The sequence below is a fragment of the Diaphorina citri genome, unplaced genomic scaffold (assembly GCF_000475195.1).
Source record: "Diaphorina citri unplaced genomic scaffold, Diaci psyllid genome assembly version 1.1 scaffold309, whole genome shotgun sequence".
NCBI classification, from domain to species: domain Eukaryota; kingdom Metazoa; phylum Arthropoda; class Insecta; order Hemiptera; family Psyllidae; genus Diaphorina; species Diaphorina citri.
In genome coordinates, this window is record NW_007377744.1 from 90,122 (window position 1) to 102,840 (window position 12,719).

Here is a 12,719-nt window from a genome sequence, read left to right on the forward strand (position 1 = left end):
TTTTTCACAAAAAGCGGTAGCGACGGCAGCAACCGGACTTGACGGCAACAACCCGACTTTTGCTAAAATAAATAAATAAAAGGCTGTTGCTCAGAATAAGAATAACTTATTCTGAGGGCTGTTGATAGATCCACTACCACTTTGAAAGGGAAGAGAAAGTTTTGGGTTCGATTTTTTTTTCAAACTGCGGAATATACCTACTGCGCTAAATTCCACTCCGTGAAAATCGCTTTAACGCGCACGAGCACACAGTTTTTCGTGGTCTTGTGAACGGTTCTTTTTTGTAACCGATAAAAAAAAAAAAGAAAATCAACTTTTGGCTTGAACACTTGAAACTTGAACATTGAACAATTTTTTAGAAAATAAATTAAAGTTAAATATTAAGTAAAGGTAACTTTAATACCTAATTTTAACAGGTTCAAGTGTCAAGAATTTTACAAATGGTTAGCTTGAACTCCAAGCTTTTCGCCGAAAGCAAATCCCGTAGGATAATCGACCAAGATACATTCTACGTAACAGTCTAGGAGATAAGGATCCCACGGTTGTTATAAAAGGTAGTTCTAGGTAAGTTGTACAAAGTACTTTCCTACTAGTCCACGATTTTTCAGCGGCTTGGCCACTACTTATTACAGTCAGGTACACTACTTTCTCACAGATCACTAAAGTTAAGCTCACTCAAATGTGGTTGATATCTAGGTGGGTAACAGTCATCCTTAGCTTAGAAACCAAAGCTTTCCATTAGTCCTCAAGCATCATATTTAGAAAGCTAGCTAATACTTATTAAACTAGCAACATCCGTGGCTGAGTGGGTATCACACTAGGCTTGCACGCAGGAGGTCCAGGTTCAATTCCCAGCGGGGCTGAGGTTTTTTTGGCTCTGTGCTTGGAGTTTGGGGTGCACTCAACCTCGTGAGGACAATTGAGTAGCTTCTTTAATCAAGTAGCGACCAGTGGTGGCATTACAAGTCAAAGAGATGAGTGATAATAAATATGATGGTTGAGTAAATGAAAGACTTGTAATACTGTGATACCCACAAAGTTGTGAGAAAGCTCTCTGATTTAACACAAAGATACCCTGATTTGATTTGTTTTTTTTTTTTTTTTTTTTTTTTCTCTGTGGCCGAGTGGGTATCACACTAGGCTTGCACGCAGGAGGTCCAGGTTCAATTCCCGGTGGGGCTGAGGTTTTTTTTGGCTCTGTGCTTGGAGTTTGGGGTGCACTCAGCCTCATGAGGACAATTGAGTAGCTACTTTAATCAAGTAGCGACCACTGGTGGCATTACAAGTCAAAGAGACGAGCGATAATATATATGATGGTTGAGTAAATGAAAGACTTGTAATACTGTGATACCCACAAAGTTGTGAGAAAGCTCTCTGCTTTAAGTAACACAAAGATACCCTGATTTGATTTGATTTTTTTTTTTATTACTTTTTAAACTAGTAACTTACACCCTCATCCCAGGTTGCAGATCTGTCCATATTCAGAAAGCCATGACAATGACAAAGTTTTCCCTTTCCTTATTTGTACCTAATCCTTTTCAGACCAGATCCTCCCCTCTCTCCTTAACAGAATGAGTTCAGATGACACAAACTCTGATGATTCAAAACACCCAGACATTCCAAACCCTATGCAAATATTTCTGCAGGAAAAAAGTAACTTCTTGAAATCCAATGAAAGTTTTACGGTTACCTAATCCTTTTCAGACCAGATCCTCCCCTCTCTCCTTAACAGAATGAGTTCAAATGAGACAAACTCTGACGATTCAAAACACCCAGACATTCCAAACCCTATGCAAATATTTCTGCAGGAAAAAAGTAACTTCTTGAAATCCAATGAAAGTTTTACGGAAAAGTTCAACAAGTCTTGTACTGAATTTGAAAAATTGTTGCTTCAAAGCTCAGGCTTGTTTTGTGTTGATTTGGGCTGCAGCAATGAAAACTTTCCAAGCCATGAAAAAAATATCAAAAACAGGTAGGTATTTCAGTAGGCAATCTATTTTACGATAGGTGCAGTGTACCAAATTGAATATCCCTCTTGTCATCCTACAGAGAAATAGATTTAGAGATGATGAATATGCTGCTCTCCAGAAAGACCTTGGATCAATTTTTTTTAATATCAACTTTAAGTTACTTTTATTTTACACTTATTTCTAATTTTACAGAATGGATGAGAAGAAAAATGACATCAGACCTCCATTGGTTGGGCAGGCGTCAACTTCATCAAATGAAAGTAGTGTTGACTTGCATGAGAATAATTCTTCGGAAGATGAGGCGACCACAAAACTTGGATTGGTTTCAAGTTATGGGTTAAGACAGAGATATCATGGTAAGATATGTAGAATGGTCTATTAATGTGCTTCAATGGCTAAAAAAAAAAAAAAAAAAAAAAAAAAAAAAAAAAAAAAAAAAAAAATTTGAAGAGGATGAAAAAAAAAAAAAATTTTTTTACTCCCCTCTAAAAATACTTGAGCATGATGTGACAGATAAAGAAGCTCTTATAGCTCCTTACTAACCCAAGTGCCCATCTGGAGATTGAACCATTGAACCCAGACTTTCTGAGTTAATGTTACTTATTTGTTTTTTATTCCTCAGGTACTCCACTCAGTAGTGAATCTTCAGACAAAAACTCAAATGATGAAATACAAATCATCACTCAGATACCTCGAGACTATACGGATAGGAATTATCCGATTGGCTGTTCCAATGTTACATCGGCAGATACCTCATTGGAATTACCAGATGGACGGATTCCTACTCCATCTTCAGGTAAATAAAATTGATAATAATCTAGGCGCATGGTAGTGCGCCAGGCCAAGTTCCGGCCTGAGCACGCCAGTGTGTATATTACACGAAGCATTTCGACGCATTTTTACCCCTATCATAACTCTGTTAATTTTCAATGTTATTATTTTCATCAATAATTTTGTGGACTTGCAGACACCTCTGTAAAACCAGAAGAAAAAACTCATTTTTTTTCTTTATAAGAGGTTTAATAGAAGGATCTTTAACTTCTGAGGGCTTATCATCCCGAAAGTAAAGAGAGAAGGAATACAGGCCAGCCTTTCTGAGAACAAACCCTATGACACAGACCACACGAGTCTAATGTAGCAGTTGTTTCATTGGTACGAAATAAAAACGGCGGTGAAATGCCTTTACAAAAAAAAAAAAAAAAAAAAAAAAAAAAAGTATTCGGTAAAAGTAATAAGTGCTATTCGTTCATAACCATATATTCATATGTACCTATTTATCTGATCGGCCTTCGGCCGCTTGCAAAGCCATGTCATCTGCGTAATAAATAAATATAATTCTGCCTTTTAGTAATGCGGACTCCGGCCGCTGGCAATGCTAGCTATGTTATACTTGTAAAGAATAAATATATTGCGCCCGGAGGCCCTGGCTTATACCCTTAAAATAAATATAGCTGCTCATTTTCCTCACGAAACTGAGTGGGCCAGTGGGCCCCACAACAGCCAGTCACGGAATCAATTTTTTGGATGATACAATTTTTTGACCCCGCCGTGAATCGAACCCGGGTCTCCCGCGTGCAAGGCGAACGCAGTGACCACTACGCCAGGGGAGCTGACACATTCGTGACAGCTTGATGCCCTACTATTTATTTTAACCATCTAAATCAAAATCCATCCAAATTGACCTCATGACACATCTCTCCATCTTGTCTCCAACCAGGGCACTTCATCTTCGTATCTGAGGAGACTCTCTCCTGAAATAAATCTTGAGCGAGCCCCTTTGATACACATACTAGCTGCTCTCATAATTGCTACGGTCACTCTGGCTCTTAACCAGCTCAAGGTCGCCCCCATAGATTTCTTCCACTTTACTGACAGCTTTGATCAAACGAATACCTTCTTTTCAGGTGCTCATCCCCGTCGCCCTACTCTTCCCATTATACCTCCTCCAGACAACACCAGTGACGCGGAAGAAAACCTCCTTATCCGGGAATCGAACCCGGGGGATAGCAAAACCAACTGTAACACCCTGGACAGCATCGGGACCAAGGTCGCCCCCATAGATTTCTTCCACTTTACTGACAGCTTTGATCAAACTAATACCTTCTTTTCAGGTGCTCATCCCCGTCGCCCTACTCTTCCCACTATACCTCCTCCAGACAATACCAGTGACGCGGAAGAAAACCTCCTTATCCGGGAATCGAACCCGGGGGATAGCAAAACCAACTGTAACACCCTGGACAGCATCGGGAGTGAACAAACCGTGGGCTCTTGGGTCGGGAAGACCTATTATAATACCCAGAATGAGAGGTAAGAAAAGACTTTATTTATGTATTATTATCACTTTTTTGAGGTTTGATAGAGGGAAAAGTAACCGCTAAGGTCTTATCGTCCCGAAATGGAAGAGATTAGAAAGACAGGATAAGAGAGAATCTAGTCTGTTTACCATAAAGTTAGCGGGCGAGAATTGAACCCGTGACCTGCGACATAACCTCCACTATATCCCTATCGGACAGTATACTGGGAGGTGGAGATCACAGTTATACCATAGGACAAGATACGTTGGAGAGAATTGTCAGTATAGAGGGAGAACGGAGGTTTGATCCTGAAGGTAAGAAAACAAGAGGTAAAGGAGATGTAACCTCCACGATATCTCTATCGGACAGTATACTGGGAGGTGGAGATCACTGTTATACCATAGGACAAGATACCTACGTTGGATAGAATTGTCAGTATGGAGGGAGAGTGGAGGTTTGATCCTGAAGGTAAGAAAACAGTTAAAGGAGATGTAACCTCCACTATATCTCCATCAGACAGTATACTGGGATGTGGAGATCACAGTTATACCATAGGACAAGATACGTTGGAGAGAATTGTCAGTATGGAGGGAGAGCGGAGGTTTGATACGGAAGGTAAACAAGGATAATGTTTGTTCAACACATACTTCTGGTATTTAAATTACTTGACATCATGGGTTTCCAGTGGTTGTCAAATAAATAATTTAACCACCAGAAACCAAATGATATCAAATTTCCGGACACGGAAACGAACAAACACAGACTTACCTACTTGGATTTTTTTTTATATAGATTTTTAGACCCAGTTGTACCTTTAGGGCTCATTTTCTAGTTGAATTCTTGCCGAACTCTAATTGTCCTAAACAGTAGCATGTTCAATGCTCCAGTTTCCAGTAATTCACTGATTTTAAATAACGTTGGGCGTGGTTGGTATCTGGACCTGGGCAATCACGTGCTGCTGGATTTTCTTGGTCCCCCTCCTTCCGAGTGTGGTTAATACAGGGTTTATAGGCAACCTGGAAAAACTGGAAAACCTGGAAAAGTCATGGAATCTGAAAATCGGCCAAAAAGTCATGGAAAATCGTGAAAAAACCCATTTTTCGGTATGTTTCAGGCACCACCGAGTCCACCCTCCAAAACGCCCCCACCCCCGGCCCTCTCCCTCTCACACCCATGCCCCTCCCCTCAACAAGTGCCAAACCCCTTGTATTCCAACTGGGCAAACCCAGCGCGGAGTCCACACCTAACACTGCCTCCAATGTGGCCACTGGTAGTGAAGGGTTCGCTAGGAAAAGTGAAGGATATAACAGTAATTCAGCTAATGTAGCTACTGAAGGATTCACCAGAAAAGGAGAAGGATATCACAATTCAGCTAATTTAGCGAGTGAAGGATTCAAAGGAGAAGGAGGCTCCAAAATGGACTTTCCTGAGGTATCTACCAAAAAACCACAAGGCTTTAACGCCTCTAAGGAAGGATTTACCAGGAAAACAGAAGGAGGGTCCAAATCCCCCAACCTTGCTGGCGAAGGACCTTCCCGAAGGACAGAAGGATTCAAAATGGATGCCGCAGGCGATTCTCACGAAACCACCCTGGTTTCCAGTAGTGACAACGATCCTATCACAGAATACGAAATTAAACAGAAGAAACACCGTTCGGAGCGCGTTGGGAGAATGATCGGAGAACCCCTAACAACTAGTGATAGATCCAGTGATCGGAGAAGCCCTAACGAAGAAAGAAACAAAGAAGGAACTGATAAAAGAGGGCACAAAGAAGAAACCGACGAAAGAAACTCTAAAGATAAGAGAAGTTACGGTAAAGAAGACAGTCTGAACAAGCGGAGAGCTTCGATTTACGGCCAAGAAGACAAAGGAGAAAGCGAGAAGAGAATTTATGCAGATGATAATGCCGATAAAAGAGGCCATAAAGAAGAGAAGAGAATGGCTAAAGAAGAAGTCCAGGATAAGAGACGCCACAAACACCGTTATAGTCACGAAAAGCAAAGTTATAACGAAAAGGGAAAATATGACGAAAAACCGAGTTATAACGAAGAAGAAGGAGATGTGAACGAAGATACAGGTCATATGTCCCAAGTTGCCAAAAACGCGGGGGAAGATGAGAGAAGAGACAGTAGAAGTGATGCGAGAAAAAGCAGAAGCTCTCTGGATATTGAAAGACAAGTAAAGAGAGCTGAGAAAGATGGTTACAGAGAGGGAAGACCTGATAAAGAAAACCACAGAGAAGGCAGAACTGATAAAGACGGGCACAAAGACGGTAGAACTGAAAAAGATGTTTACAAAGAAAGAGAAAGCTACCGGCAAGGGAAAGCACGAACTAATAAAGATATCCCTAAGGGAAAAGACAAAAGGTCTGGCGAAGATGGAAAATCCAGTGCCATAGGGTCACAGGGGGAGAAGGATTTCGAGGCTCGAGAAGCCGAGAGGAGACACCAAGAAGATCTAAACCAGTGTCGGAGAAACAACGAACACATAAAAGATATTCCTAAGGGAAAAGACAAAAGGTCTGGCGAAGATGGAAAATCCAGTGCCATCGGGCCACAGGGGGAGAAGGATTTCGAGGCTCGAGAAGCCGAGAGGAGACACCAAGAAGATCTAAACCAGTGTCGGAGAAACAACGAACACATCAAGCAAATTGTTGAAAAGTACAACGATAGTTTGAGAAACCCTGTAACTGTCCAGGTACAATTTCAGCAAGAAGGACCTTTGCATGGAGAAAAATTAGGGGACAAAAATGGCCCTAATTCTGCCCATACAAACGGTCGCAAAACGAGTTTACCGGAAAAAACCGATAGAATGTCTACATCTCGAAACGATCACGAAGATCGGAAATTGCTGACACGACACGAAGTTCAATCGGGAAACTCCGAACCAGCCGAAAACGTTCGGAATTTTCCGACTCGGCGCGAAGTTCATTCGGGGAATTCCGACGATCAAGAGCAAGCGATGAGACGTTCGGGGAAATATAAACGCGGGAAGTATTACCCCTTGTTTCATAGGGGACAAAAATGGCCCTAATTCTGCCCATACAAACGGACGCAAAACGAGTTTACCGGAAAAAACCGATAGAATGTCTACGTCTCGAAACGATCACGAAGATCGGAAATTGCTGACACGACACGAAGTTCAATCGGGAAACTTCGAACCAGCCGAAAACGTTCGGAATTTTCCGACTCGGCGAGAAGTTCATTCGGGGAATTCCGACGATCAAGAGCAAGCGATGAGACGTTCGGGGAAATATAAACGCGGGAAGTATTACCCCTTGTTTCCTCATTTTACGGAGGATGGTAGTGGTGTGAGGAGGACTAATTCGCTCGAGCATATGTTGGCCGATGAAGGGTTAAAGTTTAGCACGTTGCCGCGGTATCATAGCGTGGCGAGTTTAACCCTTGATGAGACCGGGGAGTCGAGATGCTACAGCCGGGAGTGTGTTGAAGGTAAGACATTTTTTATATCTTTTTGGCTTTCGGCCGAAAGCCCCATTATACCAGCACGTTGCCGCGGTATCATAGCGTGGCGAGTTTAACCCTTGATGAGACTGGGGAGTCGAGATGCTACAGCCGGGAGTGTGTTGAAGGTAAGACATTTTTTATATCTTTTTGGCTTTCGGCCGAAAGCCCCAATAATATACATATTTATTTTTCAGGTATAGTCGGTTTTGCCAGCGTCCGAAGGCCGCATTTATGCTCGATAAGTAATGGCAGACCTATTATCATAAGCAGCAGCCAAAGGCCGCAATATATTTATTATTTACAAGTGCAATAGCTAGCTTTGCCAGCGGCCGAAGGCTTATACATATTTATTTTTCAGGTATAGTCGGTTTTGCCAGCGTCCGAAGGCCGCATTTATGCTCGATAAGTAATGACAGACCTATTATCATAAGCAGCAGCCAAAGGCCGCAATATATTTATTATTTACAAGTGCAATAGCTAGCTTTGCCAGCGGCCGAAGGCCGATTAAATAAATTCATTTGAATTTATGGGCACGAACAAATAACACTTACTTTTCCCCCAATGCAACATTATATTTTTTGATTTATTTATATTAAATTATTACTAATCTTTGTTAATTTTCATTTCTCCATTTCCCAGTGGACTCTGGGGGCGCTGCCCATCTGGTCGAAGCCATCAACCCCCACCTGCCTCCCCCCTATAGCGCCTCGTCCAGCTCTCTATCCACCATTATCACGAAGAGGACAGACTACGAGTCCCCAGCCAAGTTGTCCAAACTATGTCAGACTACGACTGGACATAGCTCGGTAACCACTCAGACTGTACCGTGTTCTGATGGCGGTGTATGTACAGGTAAGATCAATAGAAAAAATCTAACCCATCATCCGTTAGTAGAGCTAAATCCCCGGTGTGGTTGGGCATTTCGTATAAAAGTTGAAGTTATGGAATGGGTACCTATGATGTGATTTTTGGTAATTTTGCAACGGGGTAAAAGTAAGTGCTATTCGTTCATACCCATAAATTCATATGTACCTATTTATCTGATCGGCCTTCGGCCGCTTGCAAAGCCATGTCATCTACGTAAGAAATAAATATAATTCTGCCTTTTAGTAATGCGGAACTCCGGCCGCTGGCAATGCTGGCTATGTTATACTTGTAAGAGGCCGCTGGCTTATATACCCTTAAAATAAATATAGCTACTCATTTTCCTCACGAGACTGAGTGGGCCAGTGGGCCCCACAACAGCCAGTCACGGAATCAATCATTTGGATGATACAATTTTTTGACCCCGCCGTGAATCGAACCCGGGTCTCCCGCAATCCAACTCAAACGGTGTCTCCACCGAGAACGTTTTCTTGGGCGACTCATTGCTTGGTATTCCACTGAAATGTTCAACTACCCACGCCTGACCTGCGACCTAGCGGACAAGGGAAATGTCCGAAATAAATCGTTCAAGGAAAACAATGATAGATAAAAAAAAAGAACGGAAAAATGACAAGAGAACCACCCTTAAATGGTCCATTATCAGAGCTAGACCAAAGGATGATATTCCAGAGTCCCAGGTTTGATTCCCGAAAATATTATTTTCTCTGTAACGAAGCTGGAGGCAAACAGTCGTGGATGGTCGGCTCTACAAAGTGAGTTTGAACTCGGTTTAACTTTAACTCTCGGATTAAGCAATTTCGATACATTTTTTTTTTTTTAGTTACCAACATAGGTACCTCTGGTACCTATATATTTATTTTTTAACGTGTGACATTTCAACATCATTGACAGTAGTATATCACTGTCCTATAAGCTCAAGGCTTGTGTAGGACATTGATAAAAAAAAAATTACAATGATATTAGGTATTTACCTAAGTTATAAATGAATTATTTAATCAATATATCATTAAAGTGCATATAACTCTGTCATTTGAATTCTGCTCTTTTTCGAGGAATAATCATAGAGAGCACGGTTGGTCCAGTGGTAACGCGCTTGCTTGCCATGCAGAAGGTCCCGGGTTCGAATCCCACCTTCGACAAAAATTTGTACTCGGCTGGGTCAACACGAGAACACCAGAAAGTAACCCATGTAAATATTTTGCAATCGAAAAACGATCACAAACTTTTGTCGATGGTAGGATCGAACCCGGGACTTCCTGAATGGCAAGCAAGCGCGTTACCACTGGGCTAACCGTGCCCCCAGTTTAAACTCCATTTAAAATTAAATGAAACTTAAACCAAGTTTAAATTCCGATTATGGTCCCATCCCAACCATTAAACTTACTTACACTTGTCCGGTTATACAGGCCGTGAAGGTTCAAAACCTGCTCTGATGAGCCTTCTCCACCTCGGTCTATCTTGTGCTTCTTGTGTCCATTCTTCTCCTTCTTCCTGCTGGGATTTTATAATAATAATAATAATAATAATAGACTCTTGAGTGGAAGGTAACCACTAGGCGAGGTTAACGCCGGAGGCGTTTTCTACCACTTTGCCAAGTGGTCTCACACGCAGGAAGGTGATTGGTTCATTCTGCCTGCTCTGTTTGCCCTTGCACTTTCACTATTGGATATCCTGTTTGTTGTTTTCTTCTTCAAAGAATCTCTGCCCAAGGTAAAATAATAATAATAATAGACTCTTGAGTGGAAGGTAACCACTAGGCGAGGTTAACGCCGGAGGCGTTTTCTACCACCTAACCCTTAGGTGGTTGATCTTGATCTTTGGATTCTTTGGTAGTTTTTGTGTTCTTTTCTTTAAAATCCAGTAAATTTCGTTGAACTTTAAGCTCTTTTTGCCATTAGAAAGTATTCTTAACTTACAAGATAACAGTAGATTACCCTGTGTTTTATTTCCATGGTCAGAAATAAAAGAAGCTGAAAGAATCATGGGTCATTGGTCAACAATGTCAACATAAAAAGGATTTGATAAGTTTCATTAGCTTATGTCAAACTTCTCAAGTTCTTATTTGAATACCAAATACAACCTCCTAAAAATGAGTAAACAGGGCATAGTTTGACAGAAATCATCACTTGAAGTGCCCCAAAATGAGGACTCGGATAAAAAATCTCTACTCTTCTTTGTGTGCTGCTCCAGTGATGTTAAGGTATGCATATCCAATAGATAGTTCCTTTTGAATTTACTGGGCCATTTTGAGTCAAATGACTCAAGGAATGTGTTATTTATCTCTTCCAAATGGCTTTGTGAACTCAAACCACCAACCTCCAGATCCTAGTTCCACTGTTCTAACCATTATGACACTACAGAGTACAGAGGTTGGTGTCTCAAATAATATTCTACAACTAAAAACATTATACATACATCATATAGTTCAGTACAAACTGTAGAACTCCGGAATAGGACCCCTACAGCCTTGTAAGCTCCGGGTCGCGGATTCGATTCCCGCCGAGGGGGAACTTTATTGTAAATGGCTGGCATCATCCTATCCCGTCCTCCTTCTCTCTTCGATTACGGGATGATAAGATCTTAGCTGTTACAGCTTCTATTAAACCTTTGAAATAAAAGTAGGTAATAATAAAAAAAAAGTCGGAGTTAAAAATTGGAACTCAGTTCGTTCGATCATTAATATTCCTGCCTTACTTCCCCTTATTTCAGAGCATGAGGAGCTGTGTGGACTAGGCCGCACGTATTTCGTGTACCTCTTCCTCTATTCGGGTCTGGAGTTTACTCTCACATTTCTCACTCACCACAAGTTCCACTACACTTCTATGCAGCAAGGCTGGATGTTCTTCGGTATAGGACTGACCATGGCTCTGCTTCAAGGGTCCTGGGTGCGACGTCTACCGAGTCACTCCATGAAGAAGACTGCCCTTCTGGTAAGTAGTACTCGCTGGTTGTATTCATCGTGGCGTCACCTTATCTTATCAAATGATTAATTTTCGTTGATAAAGGCCAGCCGAGTTTGCTTGGAAGATAGCACCTCCACCTTGTAAGCGCTAGGTCGCGGGTTCGATTTCCGCCCGGGGCTGATTTTATTCTAAACAGATAAGGTTCGTTCTCGGAACGGCTGGCTTTCTCCTATACCGTCTCTTCGCTTTCGGACGTCCTTAGCAATCACAGCTCCTTCTATCAATCCTCTTTGAAAAATCGTTGATAACTACTTTTTTTCTCTTGTCTGAATTATTTCTAGGAACTTATACGTAACGTTCTAATCAAATCACACTATTTCTCTCTCCCAGGGTCTCCTGATCATCATCCCCTCGTTCTTCTGCATCGGTCTGGCTAACTCCATGCTCCTCCTCTACTTTGGTCTCTTCCTGTTTGCCATCTCCACATCCATGGCCGTTCCGTCTACAATGACCTTAGTGTCCCAGTTCGGCTCCGACGCCCAGAAAGGTACCGTCATGGGCATTTTCCGCTCGCTGGGGGCCCTAGCGAGGGCCCTGGGGCCGGTGGTGGCATCTATATGCTACTGGTCGTTTGGCGCTACCGTCACGTATTGTTTGGGAGGGATGTGTCTGCTGTGGCCGTGGTATAATCTGCGCAAGTCTACCATCAAGTAAGGCTGGACGCTTGTTAGGAAAGTAAGACCTAAGGCGAGGTCAACGCCGCGTCGACCGTAAGCTTCCTCTATCACTTACCCTTGGAGTCCTATTTTAATGTGGTAAAGTCGAATTCTCAAAAATATGAAGAAGAAATTCCAATGCGCTAGCCTAGTTCGCTTGGTTGGTAGCGCGTCTGCATTGTAAGCGCTAGGCCGCGGGTCGATTTCCGCCCGGGGCGGATTTTATCCTGAACGGATAAGGTTCGTTCTCGGAACGGCTGGCTTTCTCCTATCCTATCCCTCTTGGGGACGATAAGACTTGGGGACGACCCTCTGTCAAACCTCTTTTAAAAAAAATGTAATCTAGAGTTCCAAAGATTTCATCTTTCAAAATTGATGACCTCCTTTTTACTCTCTGTGCCAAATCAAGTGAGTTGTGTTGTTTTTTTCAATGCAGTAGAAATAGATTGACATTCCTTTACTTTCTCTACTTTAGAAACTCAAA

The 12,719-nt window shown here is 42.1% G+C and overlaps 3 protein-coding genes across 4 annotated transcripts; all 3 read left to right on the forward strand.

Annotated features, from left to right (window-relative positions):
• Positions 1–320: 320 nt before the first annotated feature.
• LOC103507371 lies at positions 321–2,780 on the forward strand. Of its 2 annotated transcripts, none has more exons than XM_026822243.1 (3): positions 321–564; positions 2,163–2,326; positions 2,593–2,780. In XM_026822243.1, the coding sequence occupies exons 2-3, from the start codon at positions 2,164–2,166 to the stop codon at positions 2,772–2,774; spliced, it is 345 nt and encodes a 114-aa protein (XP_026678044.1). In that variant the 5' UTR covers positions 321–564; position 2,163; the 3' UTR covers positions 2,775–2,780. The 2 variants fall into 2 exon arrangements, with proteins under 2 accessions (XP_026678044.1, XP_026678043.1); XM_026822242.1 differs by lacking the exon at positions 321–564 and adding an exon at positions 1,744–1,972.
• Positions 2,781–3,320: 540 nt separating this feature from the next.
• On the forward strand, positions 3,321–7,267 carry LOC103507372 (the record flags this gene model as incomplete). Its single annotated transcript, XM_026822245.1, has 5 exons — positions 3,321–3,362; positions 3,688–4,277; positions 4,433–4,578; positions 5,379–6,751; positions 6,905–7,267. Coding segments are annotated over exons 1-5 (2,514 nt in total), but the record flags the coding sequence as incomplete, so codon positions are not given.
• A 17-nt stretch (positions 7,268–7,284) lies between these two features.
• LOC103507373 lies at positions 7,285–12,672 on the forward strand. Its single transcript, XM_026822246.1, has 5 exons — positions 7,285–7,716; positions 8,371–8,583; positions 10,190–10,333; positions 11,281–11,546; positions 11,910–12,672. Exons 1-5 carry the CDS (start codon positions 7,350–7,352, stop codon positions 12,231–12,233), a joined length of 1,314 nt encoding a protein of 437 aa, XP_026678047.1. The 5' UTR covers positions 7,285–7,349; the 3' UTR covers positions 12,234–12,672.
• Positions 12,673–12,719: the final 47 nt, after the last annotated feature.

Bases quoted from the DNA above. Each gene is read 5' to 3' on its own strand.
- LOC103507371 (XM_026822242.1), top strand. From the start codon at position 1,791: ATGCAAATATTTCTGCAGGAAAAAAGTAACTTCTTGAAATCCAATGAA. The intron at 1,973-2,162 runs GTAGGTATTTCA...CTAATTTTACAG, and splicing joins GAAAAAAATATCAAAAACAG to AATGGATGAGAAGAAAAATG. The intron at 2,327-2,592 runs GTAAGATATGTA...TTTATTCCTCAG, and splicing joins GTTAAGACAGAGATATCATG to GTACTCCACTCAGTAGTGAA.
- LOC103507373 (XM_026822246.1), top strand. From the start codon at position 7,350: ATGTCTACGTCTCGAAACGATCACGAAGATCGGAAATTGCTGACACGA. The intron at 10,334-11,280 runs AATAATAATAAT...ATTGGAACTCAG, and splicing joins ATCTCTGCCCAAGGTAAAAT to TTCGTTCGATCATTAATATT. The intron at 11,547-11,909 runs GTAAGTAGTACT...TCTCTCTCCCAG, and splicing joins TGAAGAAGACTGCCCTTCTG to GGTCTCCTGATCATCATCCC.